The sequence below is a fragment of the Ursus arctos genome, unplaced genomic scaffold, assembly GCF_023065955.2.
Source record: "Ursus arctos isolate Adak ecotype North America unplaced genomic scaffold, UrsArc2.0 scaffold_31, whole genome shotgun sequence".
Taxonomy (NCBI): domain Eukaryota; kingdom Metazoa; phylum Chordata; class Mammalia; order Carnivora; family Ursidae; genus Ursus; species Ursus arctos.
Window position 1 is genome coordinate 10,794,463 of NW_026622997.1, and position 24,759 is coordinate 10,819,221.

The 24,759-nt window shown below is 40.7% G+C and overlaps 1 protein-coding gene across 1 annotated transcript in view; it reads right to left on the reverse strand.

The window, feature by feature from the left end:
- The window catches only part of F13A1 (coagulation factor XIII A chain), a 165,261-nt gene that overhangs the window by 105,935 nt on the left and 34,567 nt on the right, over positions 1-24,759 (reverse strand). The window contains exon 4 of the mRNA XM_026511433.4: positions 10,790-11,041. Within this exon, the coding sequence (XP_026367218.2) occupies positions 10,790-11,041 (252 nt within the window). The remainder of the gene's footprint in view (positions 1-10,789; positions 11,042-24,759) is intronic.

Here is a 24,759-nt window from a genome sequence, read left to right on the forward strand (position 1 = left end):
TGATTTGTAGATCTCTGAGTTCCTTTTATGCTTTCATTATTTTCATTCTGTAAGGCTTTCATCATTAGACAAGAGTTAGCTTTAAAATGTTTTTTAAAAGTTTTTAAAAAGTTAGTTTTTTTTTTAAAAAGATTTTATTTATTTACTCGACAGAGAGAGAGACAGCCAGCGAGAGAGGGAACACAAGCAGGGGGAGTGGGAGAGGAAGAAGCAGGCTCATAACGGAAGAGCCTGATGTGGGGCTCGATCCCATAACTCTGGGATCACGCCCTGAGCCGAAGGCAGACGCTTAACCGCTGTGCCACCCAGGCATCCCTAAAAAGTTAGTTTTAAATGTTGCATTTCAGTGAAGCTATCTATCTAATAAGAGGTTATATTCAGCTCTTAAATTTCATTTTTCCCTCCTTAGTAGACATTATCATATAACTGTGCCTTTTAAACATCCTTCAGGTTTCCCTGCACCCTTTTTCCCAGCACAGGTTGGATTAAACCTTGTTTCCTTAGTGTCCTATGGATGCTGTGGTCACATCCATCCATGTGGAGATTGTTCCGTAATTTAGTTATTAATCAAAAATGCATGTTTTTATATATACCATGTGCCAGGAAATTTCTGAGTATGCTAAAAGAAACCCCAATAAACTCATTTAAACTCATAACATCTCTAAGAGGAAGGCATTTATTTCCCTCATTTTATAGATGAGGAAATTAAGGAAAACACAAGTAAAGTATCTTTCCCAAGTCCATAGTGCTAGTAAAACCAGGACTTGAATACTAAGCTGTCTCCCAAGTAGACTGCGACTCTTGAGTCCAAGGGATCAGGTCTCTGTATCCCCAGCACCCAGCACAGAGTGCCTGGAACATGGCACAATAAATGCCTACTGCAGATTGAGAAGAGGGGATGGATGTCTGGAGTTTGGAGAGTGAGAGAAGAAGAAAGTGAAGGATTTACTTTTGGGCTTTGGGTTATTATTGAGGGGAACTTACAAATTTAAATGGCAAACTATGAATAAGGAGGAGTTCTGAGCTTGAGACTAGGCCACCCTTTTCCTTCCAGCAGCTGAATTAAATCTCACTTCACAACCAGCGGGCATAATCATGAATCCACAACAAGGCAAGGAAGTCAAATGGGAAGCCTTGATTTTAATTTTAAATTTATTTATGATTTTAAAAGAAGATTGAGGGTGGAAAGCAGTGCTTTCTTTCTCCTGTTTTTATTCAGATCTGTCACTTTAAAATATAGTTGTCCAAAGCAAGGATAAAAAAAAAAATTATATCACCATGGAAACTCCAAAAAACTCCCTATGTTTGATAGGCTAACAAAGATAGGAAAACTTAATCATTTGCCTCTGGAGATTTTTATTGTTGGTGTTCTGGTGTTTTTGCTTGTTTGTTTGTTTTAATTTTTGGTTTGTGTCAGAGGCATATTGAGGTTTTACTAGATCCGGGGGCAAAAATTGGTTCTCCACCTTAGTAAAATAGAGGAAGTTACTAAAAGTAAAAACAGTGACAAATAACCCACTGCTCTAGATACCCATTAGTTTGGACTGTTAGAATATGTGTGTGTGTGTGTGTGTGTGTGTGTGTGTGTGTGTGTGTGTATAAGTGTAGGGATTGGGAGCTACACCTCTCAAACCCGTGGGAGCTGGTAGGAGGAGCTAAGTCTAAAGAGCTCATTGAGTTAGCAGCAGACCAAGGACCTACTGACAACTTCCTGATACTAAGTGACCTCTGGCATATTGAACTCAAGAGGAAAACAGATTTCACGTGGTGTGGTTGGTGAATGTGGCATGACACCTCCATCTGATTTGCCCACAGCTCTGTCACCAGAACAGACCTTCAACATGTCTTGTAAAGAACTACCTTTTCAGGGTGACTAACAGGAGGCAAGTAGTAAAGAATTATCTCATTATCTTACTATTCCTCTGGTGGCAATAATGGGGTAGTTTAAACAACAACAACAACATTGTGGGCTAAGAATTTTGGGATTCACTTATAGACCTGATTTCAGCCCCCTTGGAAATTACCGCTCGTCTCCCCACACATAAAGAAAGTAAGAATTTATGACAAACATGTAAAAATGAATGCTGAGCCTATTGATTTTAGTATCTGTATAACTTCTTTGGGAGAAGGAGCGCTATTCATCACTGCCTGGGCTGAAAATTTCCTCTTGCTTATTTCCATGCTATTTTAAAGTTAAAGCAAGTCCCATGTCCAAAGTTATTAAAGTCAAGCTCTGCAAAGCAAACCCAGGGATCAAAGAAAACTACAGTGCCAGGAATGCTATCATGTAAGTTCTCTCCATAGAGACTGCCTACCTGCCTAAATCAGAATCTGGTTTTGCTTCTAATCCTTCAAGAGAAATAATAGCTTGATCCCTTCAAAAAGGCAAAATGTGTCACCTCTTTAGAGAAGGGAGAAATTCTGAGTGAGGGGATTAGGAATCACTTTTACTTGCCTCCCCTTTCTATAAAAGCTGAGCATCACTGAAGAAAGAGGGAAGACATGTTGGGTGAATGTAATCACTCTTCAAAAGAGTGGCTTCACATGCAGAGCAAATGTGACCCTGGGTTGATGCCATCATGGTACCGTTTCCATCTCAAAGTAGATCAGAGCGGGTGGTGAACCCCAGTAGGCTATGTGTGCTATAGATATGTTAGGAATCACTTCGTGCCTCTGGGAGTTGGAAAATGGTAGAGCATAGGAAAGACTGGCATTTCTGGAGTCTGTGCTTTTGAGTATTTTCTTTGGAAGGGCCCAAAGCCACTGTCTTCCTAAAATGGTTTAATACAGCCAATCTTGAGGCCCGCCTTTGCACCCATTAACTCTGGAATGAAATGAATCCAAGAAACACAAGCAAGGAGTTCCTCAACAATTGGGTCCATTTCATTCCTTGCAAGCATTGTATTACATTACAGCTCAGACCAGCTTAGGAAGTTCATTTGATTTGTGCTAATTTGCTAGTTTTGCTGGTTAAGGACTTTTCAGGTACTTAAATATCTTCAGAAGATACACTATTATTCATAAGGCAATTCTACAAAGAAAATGCCAGAGATTCTTTACTTAGTACATATCTTCAAAGGGAGCCTGCGCCCTTGTTGGCATGCTTATTATTTTTTTCTTTTTTGCAAAGAAAACTGTTGTTTGATCTTATAGCTATCAACCTGGTTTTATTTTATTTATTTATTTATTTATTTATTTATTTATTTATTTATTTTTAATGGCAGAACTTTCCAATGTTGTAGAACATTATAGAAGCCTCTCAGCTGGCACTTACTTCTTGTTTCTCTAATTACACAAGATGGGATACCAATGGTTCTGGCTTTAAAAATACAAGAGCTTATCTTAACCGAATCAGAATATTCAAGTTTTAGCCCCCACTTGTTTCCTAATTTTCTATATGACCTCGGGAAGTTTATCTAACACCACAGAGCCTGTTTTTTCTCTTGGAATGTGAGGCTCATATTCTCTCTCTGACTCTCAGAGTGATGGTTATCAATTCAATTCAGCATACATTAAATGAGCATTAACTTGGTGCCTGACACCATGCTAGGCTGAATGAGAGAAGAATCCTGCTTTCCAAAATACACAATGCAGAGAGATGCTGGCTTTGAGCATTCTTTGAAGAGTATAAACAACTACACACAGAAGCACACCACATGAATTGGCCGATGAATGTGATTCCAGACCAGACCCTCTCAACTCTGCTCCTACCAGAGCATCTCATAAACAGCTTCGGACCTTGATTCTGGGGTCATCTTCATGTCATTGGAAAGAATGTCTATTGCGAGCTCTCTGAGCTCCCTTCTGATTGCAGTGCCATAGTGAATAATACTCACTTGGTGTGAAAAGAATGAATGAGCCTCTAATGTTTCAGACACTTGTAAGAGTGATATACACTCTTTTACTAAACAGAAGTTTTGAATAAATAAGGGCTTAAAATTTTCACATAAGCTTTTTTAAAACTTCATAAAAATTCAATTAACCAGCTATCTGATTGTTATTTTATGCAAATACTATTCTAGGGGCTGGAGATGGTACGAAGATAAGCCACTGACTCATCTCTCTCCACCCCTTCTCCCCCCAACCCTGGCTAGGCCAAGTGACCCTATTATATGTTCTTGTTGTGTCGTGACTTATTTTAATACTTTTTACAATCGTAATTCAGGTTCATTAGTAATTCATTTGTGAAATCTTTGTGGAAGCTCTATGAGGGCAAACATTGTTTGTCTTTTTCAGTGCCATATTCCCAGTGCCTAATTCAATGCTGACCCTTATTATTTGTGGGTGAATAAGTAATACTGTCATACTACCCATGAGTACTTATGTTGTCACTTGGGGAGATATACCATCAATATTTGTGGATTGATAGATGAATGGCTCTAGTCTGAGGGTATAAATTCTGGCCTGAGCACAAGGGTCTTCAAAAGAAAGGGGTATTGGTCATTGTTACCCCAGACCTGGTACATTACTCCATTCTGTATGAAGGGTCTAAAAGACCGTGTATAATTATAAAGCAAATAGTTTAGAAATGAATGCCATAATAAAAGACAAGCTAATCGTATTTATTTACTGTCTATTAAAGGTATCCAGATATTGGAAACATTGATTTCTTTACATCAAATTTAATTGATTTCTTTGTTTAAAGGAAAATACAAAAGTCATATCGAATAAAAAGTTAGAAATACCAGATGCTAATTTGGTGTCGGATGCTAAGAGAGAGAAATCTACATACAATTTGCCCACAAATTCACTCCCCCACATACCATATATGTTTTTGACTTTTTTCAAGATGGTAAGGTGTGAGATTACATTTACAACTTATCAGTGATGGTAGGTGCAGGGAGCCTAAAAAGCATTTACTTAGAATTATTAAATCAATGCAATAAACATTTATTAAACATTAAGTATGTACCAGGCGCTGTGCTAGGTGCTGGGATACAAGTCTGAATAAGGTAAGGGGAAACCAGCAATGGGGAATGTGGGGGAAACAAGTTAGGAAGAGAAGAAAGACCCCCTGAAAATGATTGATGTCCAACCAAACAGAACAATCAAATATGGACCCAGAGTACTAAGTGCAGGTATGAGACATCTAAATCTTTCAGAATACATTATCTGACACTAATGCTAGACTAACAACCTGGAACACTCTGAATTTAGACAAGGAAATATATTCAATAATCTAGAACTCCTGAGCAGTTAAAAAAATAGGAGGAATTCTCAATAAATGCCCAACTCCTTCCTGCTACCTTTGTGGGTACAGTTTTCTCTCCAACACCCCAGAGAAGGGCTCCCTCATGGAATGCGCCTGAAGCCCAGTTAGCGCTATTAAATTAAAAAACTGACCAATAATTCTCACTGCTTCCACCGCTGCCGTCACTAGTGTGGTATTGCTATTGATCCCCATTAATGATTTAGTGATTAAGGAGGATAAATTGCCTATGAATGCAAAGCAAGCTGAAGGGCTCCCAGGAACCCAGCTGAACATTCTTCCATCAGTAAGCACCGTACATGCCTGTGTAATTTCCAACCCAGTGTCCTAAGCCACCTTGGATGTCACTTACACATCAAGTGTGCAGTATTTTCAGCATCTTGCTCACCTGGCTCTATTCTGGCAACTTCTGATTTCCTCTTTGTTATCTTTTCTGCTTGGGCAATGACTCTCTTTTTACCTGCTATCCAATTACCAGACCGTATCTCTGTGAGTCCCTTGTTATGAATTAGCATAACAGTTGTCAGGCTACAGTGTACTGGGCTGTGTGGGGGGGTCCATCACACAGATTCTGTTTTTGGATTTTATGTCTTAACTTCCAGGCTGGGAAAACCACACAGTGAATGAAATGAGGAGGTGATGTCTTTCTCCCATTTCATAAATGTTCTCTCAGAGATCTCAGTGAGCATTTTTAAAAAGATTTTATTATTTATTTTATTTTAGAGAGAAAGAGTGACAGAGAGTGGGGGGAGGGACAGAGGGAGAGGGAAAGAATCTCAAGCAGACTCCACACTGAGTTCAGAGCCCGATGCAGGGCTCAACTCACAACCCTGAGATCATGATCTGAGCCAAAATCAAGAGTCAGACACTGAACCAACTGAGCCACCCAGGTGCCCCTCAGTGAGTATTTTTTTTTTTTAAGATTTTATTTTATTTATGTGACAGAGACAGCCAGCGAGAGAGGGAACACAAGCAGGGGGAGTGGGAGAGGAAGAAGCAGGCTCCCAGCAGAGGAGCCTGATGTGGGGCTCGATCCCAGAACACCAGGATCACGCCCTGAGACGAAGGCAGATGCTTAACGACTGCGCCACCCAGGCGCCCCTCCTCAGTGAGCATTAATAGAGGAATATAAAAGGGTCTTATACTGAAAACTGGCACCAGCATTTTTCTGGAGGGAATGGTCTTAGAAAAGTGTGTGGTCCCCAAAAGTCTCATTATTGGAGGAAACCGAACAGCAAAATAAAAAAAAAGCTTGCTGAACTGCTCTGCATGAGAGAATAAAGACAGTCTGCTCCTAAGAGAGGTTGCAAGAGGAGCATGGGAACAAGGAGGAATGAAAAGGCTCAGAGAACAGGCATTAAGGTGGAGAGAGACGGGGATTGGGTTTAGGGAGGAGTTGGTGAAATTTGAAGCAAAGTATACTCTCCTATGTTTTGTCAATCCGTTTTTTTGTGTGATTATTATGTAAACCAGTGGTTCTCTAAGTGTGGTCACTGACAGCAGCAGCAGCAGCCCCTGGGAACTGGTTAGAAATGCAATTTCAGGCTCTATCAGACCTACTCCATCTGGGGGTGCTGCCTAGAAATGCTTTCACAGGCCCTCCAGGCCATTCCGACCTGCTCCAAGTTTGAGAAATGGAGTCAGTCTTTCCTCCCCTCACCCTCCACGCCAAATTGCAGCCAATGTCTAGACCACAGATGTTCTGTGTGATCTTTTTTGGTGTTTCAGAGGCAGCACAGCTGTAAGCACTGGAAGAAATTGGATTATGAGAGGTGGAGATGACCATGAAGATATCCCCGAGAAATTGGTAGAAATGTTTGGGACACTCACAGCCCAAGGAATTAGGGGGACTGTGGTGGTTTTCCCTGAGTTCTGGGGAGCAGGGAGGACCCACCTACCATGTTCCTGGAATAAGCCCGCTTCCCACCTCCAAACTTTCAGTCCTCCAACACTCCCCTCCTTGTTTCTGGTTCTCAAGGCTCTCAACAGATGACTTTGCTTTTCACCTCACTGGGAAAAAGAGAATCACAAAATTGAAACAACCTTGTCCTCCTTCCACTGAATCTAGAAAAGCTGCACACTTCACCCATCTTCCACATTGCTCTTCTCACAGTGGACGGTGGACAGCACCACCCATCAAGGGCTCTTCAACTGCTCCCTGAATTCCACCCGCTCAAGGATTTCACTCCCTAAGTCAGTTCTTCCCAACCATGGCTTTAAAAATCACCTGCAGACATTTTAAAAAACCCTAAAGCCCAAGGGCACCTTGGTGGCTCAGTCAGTTAAGAGTCTGACTCCAGATTTTGGCCCAGGTCATGATCTCAGGGTGGTGGAACTCGAGCTCCGCTCCGTGTCGGGCTCTGCACTAGGTGTGGAGCCTGCTTCGGATTGTCTCTCTCCCTCTCCATCTGCCCCTCCCTTCCCGCCCCACGCATGTTATCTCTCTCTCTAAAAAACAAAACAAAACAAAACAAAACAGACAAACCCTAAAGCCCAGGCTACACAGCAGACCAACCAGAATGTCTGAGACAGAAGGGGTTAACTCCCTGGGTGATTCTAATGTGCAGCCAAGTCTGTGGACCACTACCCTCTCTCCGGGCAGTAAACTCACCTTTTCCTGGTTTGTCTCCATCTCCATAAAATCATGCCTACTTTACTCTGTCTTTAAAAAATTCTTCTTTGACCTTCATATCACCATCTCTGTTTTGCAGAAAGTCTTCTTGCAGAAGATGGCAATAGCTGTTATCTCCACGTTCTTATTTCCCATTACACTGTAACTCATGCCCATCTCTCTGGCTTCTGTTGCCATCACTGTGGTAAAACAATCTTTCCAAGTTCCCCAGTGACTTCCATATTTACAGTTTATGGCTGCTTTCTTTCCCTACCCTATTTAACTCATCTGCAGCATTCCAAAGAACCAGTTGCTGTCCTCTTGAATCAATCAACTATCCAGCTCTGTGACACCATGCTCTTCTGATTTCCTTTAACTCCTTCTTCAGTTTCCTTCTCCTTTGTCTAGACTCTAATTGTTGATGATCCTAAATCTATGCTTATTCTTTCTTTAAACTTCCCTGTTAGCTCCTGATGGTGTCCATATTTACATCCCAAACTCAGCCATCTCCTTGGAGCTCTAGAGTCACTGATTCAAGTGACTACTTGATGTTTTCACTTGGAGAGCCCACAGATATCACCAAATTAACATTTCTAAATGTAATTCTTAGTTCTACCCCTAGATCTTCTCCTCCACTTACCCCAGTCTTCCTAGCTCTGAAAATGGCACCACCACCAACCTAGTTGGTCAGATACCAGCCATCTAGTTATTCTTGACTCCTCTCTTTTCTTCACCTCCCATGATCAACCCCTTTGCAATTTCTGTTCTAAATCCAAAGTAGATCTCCAATCCATCCCCTCCTCCTCATCTCCACTGCCATCACCATAGTCCAGTCCATCATCATCTTTGTCCTGGGCCACAGCTTCCAAACTGATCTGTCTAGTTTTACTCTCACCTTCTTCCATTCAGTGATACCTAGGGGAGGGCCCTCTGCTCCCTTTCTGTAATGCAGCTTCAAGTGCCGGGGCCATGTTATCTCTAGACCAGGCCACTCCTGAACAGGGAAACCTGGAAGCTACTCACCATGGATACAAATGAAGACCACAGCAGGGATCAGGTAGTAGAAAGTTATTAGATTATCCACCTCCTGAATGAGTCTCCTATAAGCTCAATATGTCAGACAACATGACTAACCCTTTTCACCTCTGGAAAACTGGCAACATAAGTTGAAATGCATGTAGACACATACCCCATGATATATGATATAATCTTTTTTTGGGATTATACCAAATTTGGGGTAAACCATATCATTTTCTAAATCCCTTGGAGTGCTGGATAGTTACATGAAATTATATTATATGATTTTCTTTTTGTAATGCAAAGAAAGTCAATAACAAATCCCTAGTTTCTTTATTTTACAAATATGAATTTTTAAAATACAATTTTTAATAATAGGCCATGTCCTATGTACTCTTCCTTTTTATTTCTTTGCTAATTCTTTCATTATTAGACCTCCAAATGCTGGTGTTCCTTAGGGTTTGATGCTGTATTTTCTTTCCTCTTTATATTTTCTCTCTAGGTGCAGATGACTCCCAAGTTTACAACCCTGATTCTCATCTCCAGATTCACAGAGTGGAATACCTACTTGTCATCTGTGCTTGGGTATCCATAGTTATCTCCAACTTAACAAATTTAAAATCACAGTGTGTCTCTACGCCTTCATTCCCCTCCGTCTTTCCCACCTCTGTAAATAGCACTGCATCCCCTCAGTCACAGAATGCTTTATGTCTGGTTGACAAGATTATTGTACACAGGAGTGTACCTTTGAACAGCACATGGCCCCATTAACATCTCCTATTACCATCAACCTTGGACATCTGTCTCAGAGATAGGATTATCAGGTGTAAGAGGATGGGGTGGTGAGAGGGGAGTATAGGATTAGCTCAGTGCCATCTGCCAACACTACTGGAACTGATCATTCAAAGAAAAGGTCAGTAGGATCCAGGTTTATGTTATACATGAGTAGACAACATTGTTGTTCACTTATTATCAACATGAGAGTGCAGTTCAACCCTGACTCGAATGCAACTCACAAGCAATGGTCTTTCAAAATCAACAAAAAATGCAGACTCATTTTGGAAGATACTGGAGAGCAATACACAGGAATTAAGATGATGTGAGATATCTCCTGTCCTATGCCAACTTTTATAAGTCTCATTACCTTATTTTTTAAGATCTAAAAGTGCACCCTCTCCCATTAATGCTGTTGCAATGTTTGCTTCTGCCTCCGGAACTGAAAATCAACTCCATACCAAGTATGGGAGCACTGGGCAGATAAAGAAAGGCAGAGATGGGGATGGGGAAAATACTGTGTGTGACTAAGTTTTTAAATGGAGTTGAGAGAAATCCCAGGACTTGACCTATTTTATTTGAATATAACTAGATTAAGCTTCTGTAACAGACAGAAAGGAAAGCCTAGAATAGCAGTGGAGATTAAGTTGTATTATATTAAACTAATGTTACATGTTTGTACATCCAGAGTTACGGCTTATGAAATTTGCACCTACTCGGCTTACACACAAGTTTATGAGATTCTTTCAGCATTCTGTTTTTGAATTAGGGAGATAGAGAAGTTAGTTTTACTATGGGCAGGATCAACTTTATCCTATTTTTCTGAAGCCAGATTATGGAACCTAATAGTCTTGAAAGCCCATTTTGTTTACAGAGTAAGAGCACACACAGAAGTGACGCCGTCAACACCTAGCTCCACAATTAACTAATTGTGCAACTTCAGGCATTCTTCAATTATATCCTGGAATGAATGTATAGCAACATTAACTTCATACACACAGGCTTTGTCCTCATACACATTAAGGACAAATTTCACATTTTTTCCTTTCAACCATGGGAAACAGTGTAGATAGAAAAGGGACATATCTTCTAGAATAATTCTGCTATCCCTCAAAAAGAGATGCATTGGAAAAATATGAACTATTTTTCTTTTAATAAGAAAAATGCTCACTCTTTACCTTCACACCAAGGATTGAAGAGAATGTACGTGTCCGTTTCTGGGTTTCGGCTGGTGCGGAGTATGCCGTAGGGGGTCCAGACAGCAACATACATGCGGAATTTCCCCACAATGCACTCCGGAGAAGACTGGATGGACAGCCGGACAGACCTGTCCTCTCTCACGACAACTTTGGCCCCCCACTTGCCTCTCTGCAACTCCGGGACGACAGGAACTGGAATGTAGGTTCCCTTGTTCTCCTGAGGGTAGCGACCTTTGAGAAGAAAGAAGTATTGAGTCGATTTCACAAACCATTTTTGTTCTCACTCTGTCATCTTGTAGCTGAAGGTTAACATAATGAATTAGACTTGAAATCATAAGACTTGGGTTTGAATTTCATTTCTGCTACCGTATTGATACGTGATGTTAGTTGACTTTCTTCTTTGAAGCTCATATTTGCCATGTCTAGATTTAAAAAATGAATAACCATACTTACAGGAGTGTTTGTTGGTTAGTTAATGAACTCAGATAAGATGTAGAAATCGTAATCTGGTATGCAAAACAAAACAGAGCTTATAGGGTACCGTGAAGTTATCATTCCCCCTGAAATTCTGCTCTCTAAAAGTTAGAATTGCTCTTTTAGGGAGTTAGGCAAATGTGGTTTTGCTTATTCTGAATATGGTTTGTTATATTACCTATAATAGGATTATATTTATAGGTTGTATATGTGACCATTTTCATATTCAACTGAAACACGTGTTTAGTGCCAGTCTCATCAGGGACTTAGGATTATGTCCTGGGCAAGAATTCAGGCTCCAGGGGCGCCTGGGTGGCACAGCGGTTAAGCGTCTGCCTTCGGCTCAGGGTGTGATCCCGGCGATCTGGGATCGAGCCCCACATCAGGCTCTTCTGCTATGAGCCTGCTTCTTCCTCTCCCACTCCCCTGCTTGTGTTCCCTCTCTCGCTGGCTGTCTCTCTCTCTGTCAAATAAGTAAATAAAATCTTAAAAAAAAAAAAAAAAAAAAAAGAATTCAGGCTCCAGAGGCATATTCTCTAGATTTAAATCTTGGCCCTGCTTCTCCCTTACCCTGGCAACTTCTGGCAAATTACTTGAACTTTACAAATCCCTATTTCTTCCTCTTTTTCTTCATCAGTAAATGAGGATAATAATATTACCTGAGGAGGAAATAAAATAACACGTGTAAGATGTTTTGCCTATAATCTTTCATGCATAACAAATTTTAGCTGTTATTTCAATAGAAGATTAAGCAACAGGGAATTTTACCGCATTTCCAGGCTTAGCACACTTTATGTATAAGCTATCTCAGGGTATATTATACTTGCCTTTGTTGCAGTCATTCTAGACCAAATTCTTAATTCATGGGGTTAACCTCAAAACTAAATTTTACCAGTGGGTTCCTGAAAAATAGTCCTCACAGTATCTGTCACTTTCTCTCTCTCTCTCTCTCTCTCTAGATAAATAGATAGATGATAGATAGTTAGATAGATAGATAGATAGATAGATATCTCAAGTCAACCTCATGACATTCTTTTTTGTTTTAAGACTTATTTATTTATTAGAGAGAAAGCATGAGAGCAGGGGCGGGAGGGGCAGAGGGAGACAGAGAATCCCAAGCAGACTCCTTGATGAGCAAGGAGCCTGCTGTGGGGCTTAATCCTAGGACCCCGAGATCACACCTAAACTGAAATCAAGATTCGGACTCTCAACCAACTAAGCCACCCAGGTGACCCTCAACATCACAGAATTCTTTAACGTTTTAGCTTACAGTTTATAGTTTAGTTTACAGGATCATCAAATGTATAGATATTTTTAAATGGAGCAGATCTTTCATTTACAAACTTTTCCAAAATGTGTTAGACATTTAATTCTTCTTGACTTGAGGGCTAATAAGTCTGCAAATTATTCTGACTGCAAGCAGAAGAAACTTCAAGGGAAAAACTTATCTAATTGTTTTATAGAAAACATGTAGAGGATTCTTCATTAAAACTAACAAAAACAATGCTTCATTTGGGCCTCCAATTACATAGTATGTGCTATGAGGTCTTAAAGAATTCTTTGGTAGGCATATTTTCAAAGACAGAGCATTCTAAGGAGGTGGTTGCATAAGTTAACTGCTGTGTAATTTTGTGAGATGCTTAATCTTAATGAAAATAATAATTTACGCAGTGCAAGCCAGGGAGAAAGATTAGAACCCCAGTGCTTTGCTATGTGTTAGGGGTATCAGTTAATCACCACTCAGGATGAATATTATCATAAATCCAATAAAGCCTTAAAAATGGTTTGCTGCCAAGGTGCAACGTTGTCTAGGTGGTGTTTTTGGGAATGCATGGAGCTTAGTCTCTGTGAAAGCTGCACATAAATCCTGCAAGAGCTATTTGTTCCAAAGGCACCTCCATATTTCCTGTGTGTGCTCCTCTTTGTGCTTGTTCAAATTACGCAATGAGGCTGCCCTTTTCTCTGGAGCCCCTGTTGCTCTCTGGAGCCCCCATCACTACTGGAGTGTAGACATCAAACACGATCTCACCGGCTAAATGGGACCATAATTCATTCTTTACAGGGCTCCTGACAGCTGTTGCCACTAAATACTAGCTTGGATTTAGAATACACAGTATTAAATATAATACAAGCTTAGTAAAAATAAATTTTCAGAGATAAAATCTATGTGATAATGACAGATTAGATTTTTTTCAAAAAGGATAAAAGGAATTTTAGAATGCATTGCATAAGAATGCTCCTTTAGGAGCAAGGAAGTAAGAGATTATCTCTGAAGTTACATGTGTGCTATGAGCCTCAGCTTCACCTTTGCACCGACATCCACTTTTGTTAGGACACTGAAATATCTAAGACAATCATTAGTTTCCATTATTACACTCGAAATTATGATTACAAAGACTTATAATAAATTTTACCTATCAAATTCATGGTATACTGTAGAAAGGAAAGAAAAAGGAGAGCCATGTTTATTCATTCTGGCTTTGAGCACAGTCACAACCTAATCTAAAGACTAGTTTGAACATTTTTCATTCACGCAACAATATTGCCTACTACGTGCTAGACATTATTCCAAGTGAACAACAGTGAACAAAATAGTGAACAAAACAGACTCCTGTGCTCATAGAGCTTGGAGTCTGTGGAAAAAGCCAATGCTTGTGCTGTTTATTATGTGCCCGTTACTGCTTTATTCCTTATATTAAACTGTGAGAAGGAAATTATTATCATTGCCCTAAATTTGACAAAACAAGAAACTAACACACATGGCCATTAAGCAATTTGTCCAAAGCGATGCAACTAGTAAGTAGGAAAGTTGAGATCTGAACGCCATCAGTCTGGCTGGAGAGCCTGGCAGTTTAATCACTAAGCTCTATGGCAGTTGTATGTGTAGAAAATGCTTTGGAATTGGTGAGAACTATGTTCAAATTCCAACTCAACAATTCACTATAGTTGTCACTTTGCACAAATTGCTTAGTTGTTTGAGCTTTCATTTCTTTGTTTCTGCAGTTCCAGAAGTGGAAAGAAAATAGGTTTTATACCATACTAAAAGCTTTACACTTGGTGCATGGTAGGGGGTAACTCAGGAGACATTTATTGTTTGTGTTTAAACATAACAGCTATTGGAAAGTAAAGCCAGAAGGAAGAAGAGGTGATTCCTCCCCTCCCCTCGCCCTGAAAGGTCTGGTTCTAAATCTGAAGAAATGTGAGTGTCCCAGTGAAAGCTGGTTACTTTTGTGGAGGGAAGTGTTGTGGCCACAGGGAGAGCAATTCAGTTGGCTCAGACCGTGTGATCATGGTACTTACTTGTTCTCTCTCATTTATTCTGTAAAATGGGATAGTAGTGGTCATGGTTGGTGATGGGGAGGGCAGGTCAATAAATGGCAGTGATTGTTATAATATTTCCCCCATTGTCTTAGGCTTTCTGATTTCTCTAAGTGATACTCTTTCTCTGAGCCAAGAGCAGGAAGCCAGGATGGGTTCCCTGACAAGCCAACTTATAGAACCCAAATCTACTTCAAAGGCCAAGTTCATTCCTGAGTCAAATATATTGAGCTGACAAATTTTTCTGTCAAGAGAACGCACATAGCCCACTTCCACAATCAATAAAAAACATGACATCATTCATTATTAACCCCAAAGCCTTAATAATTCCAGAATTATCATGTAAGAATCACCTGAAACATGTCCCTCACTCATAACTTGTGATTTTCTGCATCATTTATGGTGACTGTCATCTTCATTCATTCATGCCTTAATCAAGAGTTGGCAAGCAATGATCTACAGGCCAAAGGTAGCTTACTGCCTGTTTGTGTAAATAAAGTTTGATTGGCACACACTCATCCACTCAAGTATGATTGTGCTACAACAGCAGAGTAGAGTAGCTGTGACAGGGACCATATGGTCTGCAATGCCTAAAATATTTACTATCTGGAACTTACAGTAATGTTTGCCAACCTGTGCCTTAGAGAATTTTACATTTTATTTATTTAAGGGGTGATTTATTATGGTAACTCCACATCTAAGACTGGGACGTAAGAAGAAAATATTATCACCTGGTTTTTCCTTCCAAAGAGAAATATGTCACTAGACTAAGAACAAGCATCTAAACTACTATTAGGTCAACATTGGTTCCCTTAACACCTCCGAGTTAAATTCCTCACAGTCTTAGATGGAGTTGAAGACATAGGAGGCTGGTTGTAATTTTTTATCGATTTCACTAGACACAGCTAAAATATTCAATTTTATTACTGTACAAGGTGTTTAGAGTTGCCAAGGCAGTTCATATAGCTAGAGATGGAAATAAAGTGGCAGGAATGAAGGGTTATTTCTGGGGTCCTTTCCTGTGAGGAAATTTTTGCAGATGGGAAACAGGCTCCGTGAGGTTGTCGCATGAAGAGCACCCAGATAGCTGGGCAGAGGTAGAGACAGGGCTTAGATCAAGATCTCTGTACTGTGATACCCGTTCTCCTGTTTCTGCATCATGCAGCCTACATGGAGCTATGGGGAAGGATACTGAAGGCATTACAAAATAATAATAATAATAATAATAATAATAATAATAATAATAATGTATCGATGTTTTCATCAGTTATGACAAATGTACCATATCAGCGTATAATGTTAATACTGGGGAAAACTAGATGCAGGGTTTATTTATTTATTTTTTAAAATTTATTTATTTATTTTAGAGAGAGAGAGAGTGCACATACAAGTGGGGGGGGGGAAGAGGGAGAGAGAGAGAGGACCCTATGGTCATGACCTGAGCCCAGGTTAAGAGTTGGATGCTCAACCGACTGAGCCACCCAGGTGTCCCTAAACTGAAAGTACTCTAAAATAAAGTGTTTATTTAAAAACAAAGACGAGGAAAAGAGAAGAACACGGCTGGAACACCTAAGGGGATAATCCTTGGTGGATGAAAGAGGCGTGAAACAAGCATGGATGCGAGAGCTTAATAACCAGTAGTGAGAAAGAAGACCTGCAGGGGGAGCTTGAAAAGCGGAGCTGCGGGCTACAATGGATTTGAGTTGGGAAGTTTTCTAAGGCTGTGTCAATGACTGAAGGGAGAAGGGGAAGCAGCACTGCTGATATGGTCAGGCCACACAGCGCCAGCCCAGTGTATGGAAGCAAATCAAGAGCAGGTAGTGAGTACATTCATTCCAAAGGGAGGAAAAAGAACCCAGATCCACAGATCTTTTCATATTCACCGTATGGAAAAGCTGATTATTAATGGGGAACCTGACATGTCAATAGTACCGCAGGGTCTTGTCGGCTGCTCTGTACACCATGTTTAATTCTGAATGTAATGATTTCAATGACAGCTCTGGGGAAGAATTTTCTATGATTGAGTTGTGAGTGAGGAAGTTGTGACAGAGTAGTATTTCATTTCGCTAAATAGCCCTTCTCACCCCCAGGGGGTAGCATGGGTAAGAGACCACGATCAGGCCGCACTCCAGAACACCCATCCATCAACATCCATGACTGTCCATCAACTATCCTTGGCTGAATCGGGATGTGAACCTCAGCCTTACACAGGGGATCACCATGCACACATTTGCTGAAAGTGTGAAATGCGCAGATAATTGTTTTCCACCCCCTCCAAATTGCGTGACTTTTGTGTTAAAAAATCTGAGCAAGAAAAATAGCAGCAGAAAATATAATATCTCAGAAAGGATTCTTATTTAGTTTTTAATAGCGTGGTCTTTGAATTGGACTACCAACCACGAAAAAATATAATTACTGATTGCATTCTTTCACACTTATCTAAAATTGGTGCCAACTTCCCAACTGATCTAGAAATTAACACATGCTCTTAGTTTAAGTGCTTGTTTTCATTTGTAAATTAGTTTTGAGGCCACAGAAAGACTATTTTTAAGGCAAAATTCACTTGGACCATATGCCTACATTGGGACACCCCTGTGTCTTCTTTAACCTCAGTCTCTCCTTACACATACATGGGTGAATACGGAGATGCACCAACCCTAATACCCTCAGCCTGCAACCAGGAGGAAGTGGATGAACATATTTAGCTGCATAAGATTTTATTTTTTACTAACATTGGCTTGTTGAGCCTGAGCTTTTTACATGGCTTCATCATATTTGTGTCGTTCACATGATAGACAAGAGAAATCCACCTCCAGCTCATACTCTGCCCTGTGTGTCCTTGGAGAAAATTAGCTCTCAACTATTCATTGCACAGACTGGAGAACCCTCTTCATGCAAAGTGCTGCTTAGGTAAAACTCTACAGAGGAACATGTTGCATTTTAAAAATTCATGTTTTTAGTAAGTTGATGGCCTGGGATATTTTTATATCGAAAACACAATGTCCGAAAAAAGGAAAAAGGAAACACAATGTCCTATGTGCTAATTAGGTTCCCAGGTAGTCCAGAAAGGCCACGAATGAGCATATAGTATGGTCAGTATGGTTGAATATTGTTACTAATAGAATTATTCTGACTTCACTTTGCTCATACCTAGAACCTGGAAGGAAATACTCAGCAAGGAGGAGGAGTAAGTAGATACCTGCAACTGAAGAAGACATGCCTGCCAGTCCCTTTTCCTTGGTGCTCTGAAATGAAGACGCTTGTACCTCAGGACACCCTTATTTCCCTCATTTCTTGGGCACGTCATCTGTCAGTCAAGTGATTACAGTTGTGCTCCATGTATGGTAGACTTAGTAACAGTAAGTAGCAAGACACCTCTGGTCGTTCAAGTCTTGATTAATCACCTGAAAAGCCCAAACAAAACTGTTCCTTCTTACTCACTTACATCTCCATTTTTCTTATTAAACTGAAATAAAGATATTATCTCACTTGTCTTTATAGTCCCATAGAATGTCACAATGCCATGCACCAAATATGTGCACAGTAACTGGCAATGGGACTTCACTGTGCTTTTTGCAGATGTCAAGTCCCATTAAGAACATCACAGAGGTTTTAGAAGCTCTGGAATGAGATGTCTGTAGCAAGCCAGTTGTCAATTCCAAGCATCCTTCCTTCACAAGAAATGAAAATTTCCAGTTTGAAACCTTTTCCTTCAGAGGGGTGTTTTCCATTCACATATAAATATGTTTTAAGCTAAGCTCTGACTCCACCTAACTGCAGACTTTGTTTAATAGTGAATTCTTAGAAGAAGATCATCTCTAGGGAACTCATGAATATATCATGTCTCCAGCTGGGAAGGTAAATTTCATGATGTTAATTCATTTTTCCATTTGTTTCATTTGTTTTTCCCAAGACGCACCTTTCATGCTCAAAATAATCAATCTATTGCCAAATGGGCCCTGGAAGTGTTGCTGTGGTAACATGGTGCATGTGGCAGAGCTGGAAGCAGGGGTATGTAGCTTCACAGAGGGAAGCAAACCTGGTTTTACCAGCCTTGGGATGGAACGGGAGTGCACGGGGACCAGGATGCAGTAAGTCCCTGCATAACTTTTAGAAACATCAGGTTACCGACTATAAAAACAAAACACTATCAAAAAACTAAACAAAACAAAACAAGAGGCACAGGAATCTTGGATGCTAACAGCGAAGAGGAGAGAAACCCAAATGTTCAAAAGCAAATCATTTCATCGAGGACCTCAGGAATTTGCCCTATTTCATATCTTGCCAGTGGGAGAGTTTAGACACTTATCTTCAGATGTTTCCTAAGGGAAGAAAGCTTCCTGGCAATGTTTATTCTGTGGCTCCAGCAAACCGGGGAAGGAAAAGGAAGTTTCTTGAGGACAGAGACTGAGTTGTGTTTAATGTTGCATATGCAGTGATGAACAAGATGCTTGGAACATACTAGGTGCTCAATAAATTGAAGATAGAGGGGCGCCTGGATGGCACAGTGGTTGGGCGTCTGCCTTTGGCTCAGGGCGTGATCCCGGCGTTGTGGGATCGAGCCCCATATAGGGCTCCTCTGCTGTGGGCCTGCTTCTTCCTCTCCCACTCCCCCTGCTTGTGTTCCCTCTCTCGCTGGCTGTCTCTGTCAACTAAGTGAATAAAATCTTTAAAAAAAAAATAAATTGAAGATAGAGATACTCTTTAAGGAGTCTTTTTTACCTTAATTTTATTTCACTTTTCTTTCAATCTTTCCTACATCTTTTAAAATCTTTTTTGGAGTAAGGTGAAATTTTGTGAAATAACCAGCACTGTACTAGGCTCTTTGAGTGACTCAAAAAAAAAAATTAATAAAGCTACCTCTTGATGACCATCACATTAAGAAGCACACACCTTCAATAGCCAAGCAAGGCGGTAATCTGGACATGAGGAGACCAGAGCCTGGCCCAGGCTGCTGCTAACAACATAGAGAGGAGGAAAAGGACATGAGGGAAAAAAATCACAGATAATCTCAATGGCATGAGATATAAGAATTTCCTCACCCATGAAGCAGAGCTCCTGCAACAACATTGACACTCATTGCATACATGTGGACAGTTCGCCAGGATAGCTGGGATGATTAGCCCTGAGGAGCAGGGTGTGGCAGGGCTTCTGAAACACAATCGCCACAGTTGTTGGGTGCATTGGAAACCCAGAGGAGGAAGGGTCTAAAGGTGCTATGGAAAGGAGAGAGGATTCCTCAGAGCAGGTGGCTTTGGGATATAATTTTAAAGACGGACAAGGTGGGGAAGAGCCTTCCCAGCAGAGGGAATATAGAAAGCGTGGGGCATAAGGGAACGATGAAATCCCTGTGGCAGTAGAAGCAGTTGGCTTGGGCAGGGTAAAAGCCAAAGGGACCTTTGATGCTGTGCAAAGGCATTAGACTGTGTTCCAGAAGGAGCTGGAGATGGGGCAGGTGCCAGTGAGAGGCTTTAGGTGGCCTTATGAGATTTGCACTTTAGAAAGATCACTTTGGTGGCAGGATTGGAGAATGGTTTGGTGGGGACAAGCATAGAGGAAAGGAGGCAGAGGGCTGCTGAAGTACTCAGGTGAGACATGAGAGTTTGCTCAGAGTGAAAATGACTGGCTCTGGATAATGACCTAAGAGGGAAGGTAAGTGGACAGTTTAGGGTAGAAGCAATAGAGACTTAGATGTGAGATGCTGGTTCTGAGTGAGAAGGGCAGAACCAAGCTAACCCTATGTTTGGTTTATTCTTCACCCATGAGCTTTTGAGTGCCTACTAGGTGCCAGGTACCATATTAGTTGTTAGGTATCCAGCCACAAGTAAGACATCACCCCCATGATCCCTGAGTCGTGACTAAGCTGCAAGCCTTCTTGAGCACGCTGATCTCTAAGGGGTCTGCTCCAAAAATCAGGTCTGGTGTGGTTAGCTGCCATGCAGATTTACTCAATGAAGCTAGTTTTCTGGAAATTCCCTTAACCACATGTATGTGTTGCCTCGTTTGAGAGAAGACAGAATATTTTTAGTTTTTAAAATCTCTATGATTTAGGTGAAGTTGGTTATAGAACATAACACTACACCATAGATTTGTTCATATCGCTTATCCAATTTCTAAGGAACAGGAATAGTAGAAGTCAGAGAATTTGGATTTGAATTCCAGGTTGTCCACTTGGGAAAGCCAACTACTGTTTGTGCTTATCTAATGTGCCTGTTGACCACCTGGTTTTCTCAGACCCAGGGTCCATACCTCTGAGAACCCTCATCCTGGTTCTACGGAATACCCTATGCCCTTTGCCGTCTAGCTTCCAGGTAGGTTTGACCCATGAGAGGCTTTGGAGGCAGATGGGGTACACGCCAGAGTCTGTCTCCTGCTCTCTCTCTGCTTCTGGAGATGCTGAATCTCCTCTAAGGCTCTCAACTCCCACTGGGAACTGGACAGTCCCTGCCATGGCTCCAGCTCTCAGGGATTACTTCTGGGTTCTCGTAAAACCTCCTCCTCCACCATGTGCCTTCAGCTCCAGGTGTGGTAGCAATTTTCTGCTGTGACTAATTCCTGAGTTGCCTCACTGTGGCTTCTTAGTGCACTTCTCAGCAGTGCAACCAATTCCTTTGACTACACTTCCATTGCTTATCCAACCTAGAGAAGTTGTACCCTCTGGACGCTGACTCTGCAGTGTCAGACAGTACTAATACTCTGTATCAGCTCTAACAGTTATATCCATGTAAGATCTGGGGAAACTGGGGCTCAGAGAACTTAAGTAATTAGGTACCAACTGCAGAACAATGATTGGAACCCAGGTCTGTTTGGTCTAGCACTCATGTCTGGGAAAGCCAATCAGCCTCTCAGTCTGTTTTCCACCTGTAAATTGACCTTATAAAGGAAGAGGTTTAAATAATAATGTGTGTGAAGGGCATGGCATGAGCTGAACATATCATTATAATTCTCATTATTATATGGTGTCTGATGGTCACAACGGCAAATAAAACTCATTAAACCTATTTTATTTTTATTTCTGAGCATGACCACATGGGTAGTGAAGAAGGTGGCTGCTGATGTGATATGGTTCAGAGATTTATTCAGCAGGCATTTACCAAGCACCATTTAAATGCTAGGCACTGCTCTAGGTACTGACAATACAGTGACGTCAACACAGATAGGTTTGTGGAGCATACAATTCAGTTGGGATAAACAGACAATAAACAAATAAATATATACATATTAATGGAAGTTAATGCCATGAAAAAGTAAATAAAGCAGCTTAAGGGGACAGAGAATAATGAGGTGGGGGTGCTGATTTGGAGAGAGCGACTAGGTAGGACTCCCTGGTAAGGTGACATTTGTGCAGAGATGTAAAAGAAGATTAAGAAATGAGCCATGCAAACATCGGTAGAAGAGCATTGCAGTAAGTGCAAAGGTCCTGAGGAAGGTGATACCTAGTATACTTGAGGAAGCTGCTGTGTTTGGAGCAGAGGGTACATTGGAGATAGCTGTAGGAGGTGGGGTAAGAGAGAGTCAGGAGATCAAGTAGGGCTTTGTAGGCTGTTGTCAGGACTCTGGAATTTATTCTGACTGAGAAAAGAAATCACTAGAAAAGACACATTGTCTGCCTTAAGTTATTCTTAAAAATCACGTTGGCTGCTGTGTGAAGACTATTAGAGAAAAATCAAGATGACTAGGAGGAACTCTTGATGTCCCAAAATATTCCCACTTTGCTTTTTGATAATAGAAATCCTTCCAATGGAGGATGAATTAGAGATAATGCTAAAATGTTTATATCCCTGGGAAGTTTGCTTAAATTCATTACTCTGTGATATGAAACCTGATTACCATAACTTTCCTAAAAGCTGGTTTCACAGCTGGAAGACAAGTGGACATCAAACACAGGGAAACTTGCTCATGGAAGATGGTACAAAAAATGTGGCCATTTGAAATACAAAGTTTGTCTATGTCATAATTGTTTCTAGAGCAATTTCTAGTTCTTCCTTAGCATGAATTTAAAGGAAGCTCTGTTGTTTTACCAAGTCACTGAAGTTCAAATCCTCCAGATTCCAGCAATGTTAAGGAGAGAGCTAGGATGTTGACGTAACAATGACTAGTTTATTGTATTTTGATGGATTTCATGATTATAAACCAAACTGCATGTCAGTTTTTTGTTGCCTTTCACTCCAACTGTTAGCAACACTTTCAATGGACAGAGGATGATTCCACCTTTCTTGTGGTTCTGCCACCCTCAAGCTGGGCTCTGAAACCCAAGGCAGATTAGGAGAGGGCAGGAAAACACACTTTGGACTGAAAGTGGGCATCACTGCCTGGAGGCATGACAGCTAGCAGCTTTGGTGCCTACCTCCTTCATGTTCTCAATGAGCCTCAGGAAGCATGACATAAGAAATTCCCTCTTACAATAACTTAATTTCCCCAGCAAATGGTAATTGTATGGAGCCAAAGCTCCATTTGTTTGAGTTGTATCCATCATGTAAGCAGACTGAGGCTTGTGGGTCTTATGAGAAAGACTCATTTAGTTAAAATAATAACAACTGGCTTAAAAAGCAGTGTCATTAGCCAACAAGAATAGGATCAAAAGTTTAGCTGAATATCTTCCAAGCAAAGCAGACCTCTGATGAAATTGTCACTGAAACATCCAATTCTTGCTAATAATTTAATGGCAACGCTGATGGGAATAAGGATAAATCATTGGTAATCTAACAAAAATATTTGTCTGTCTTTGGAATGGAAACATATGAATACAATTCATAACAGCAACTATTAAATGAGTTTGTATTGCCAGGAGTTAAACCAATTGCTGATAGAGCAAAAATTAGCATAGAAATACTCTAGGCAATGAGAGGCAGTCCATTTGGTATTAGTCTGTAGGTGGATATCAACAATACATACTCAATAAAGATTTATTTAAACAGATATTTATAAATTGCTGACTATGAGCAAAGTAATATCACTTTACCTGGAAGTGACAAAGGTAATAGATGAGATGTATATGATATGCTTCCTCCATTCAGTAAGTTTATAATCAAACATCAACTTTACACTGTAATTCATGTCAGAAATCTAACGCCACATGAGAATAACAGATCTCTCTGTTCAATGGTGGTCAATGGTGGAATCAGGAATGACTTTATTAAAGACATAACAAAAAACAGAACTTGAGGGGTGGGCAAAAAGAATGAGATGCATGTTGCATTTTATTAGCTTATATGTGCATTTAAGTGTGGATGGCTGTTCACTTGCTTACTATAGATATTCATACTTGCATCATGAGCTATCAGTGCTTACATATAAACGCATCACAAAAAGTACTCAAGCCTGATTTTCATGACAATGACATAATCGACTACATAAGTGACCACGGAGAAGACCCTGTGTACATCCAAGGATGTAAAGGAACCATATCCCAGGTTGGACCAGTGGAGCCCTGCCTAGAGATGCCTGTGGAAGAAGGTGATTATTCTTCTTCGCATCTCCCCAGGGCTCAAGATATTCCAATCTTCTCTCATGTCCTCTGCAAACTTGTTGCTCACTGATGTGCCTAAAATTTTTAAAATAAAGGTAACTTTCATGTATCTCTTTATTTGTGGACTAAAGGTGTACAAGTTGGCCTTCCATGAATGACACCCAACTCCCGTCCTTTGGAAAATGGCACAATGAGGAAATTTTGTTGAAAAAATCTGTCACTACTCTTGAACTCCAAAGTTTAACCCCAAAATGAGGGCCGATGCTCTGAAGTTTCACACTACTGAGTGGCCAAAGAATCTTCACTTTGGGACTTCCTCTGGGCTTGCCTCCTCACCAGCTCTTGGTGACCAAACACCTCCATGCTATACCCAATAAAAAGAGCCATTTGGCTACTCATTCTAAAGGAACTGGTCTCAGCTAACAGTAAATAGCAAGAGTCTAATACATCCACTTTTGCTAAAATTTTAATATCTGGTAAGACTAATACTTCCTTTCACCTCCAAATCCACTCTTTATGGAAATAATTCCCTAACATTTTAAATGAATAAATTGTCATAGCTGAATTCCATTCATGGCACACAATTTGGAGAGAGGGATGGGTTCCTGTCTTCACCTCCCGTTTCGTAGATGCTGTATCCTTCTAAGACCTTTCCAGACACCAGGCCTGGCCTGATCCCTCCCTGAGG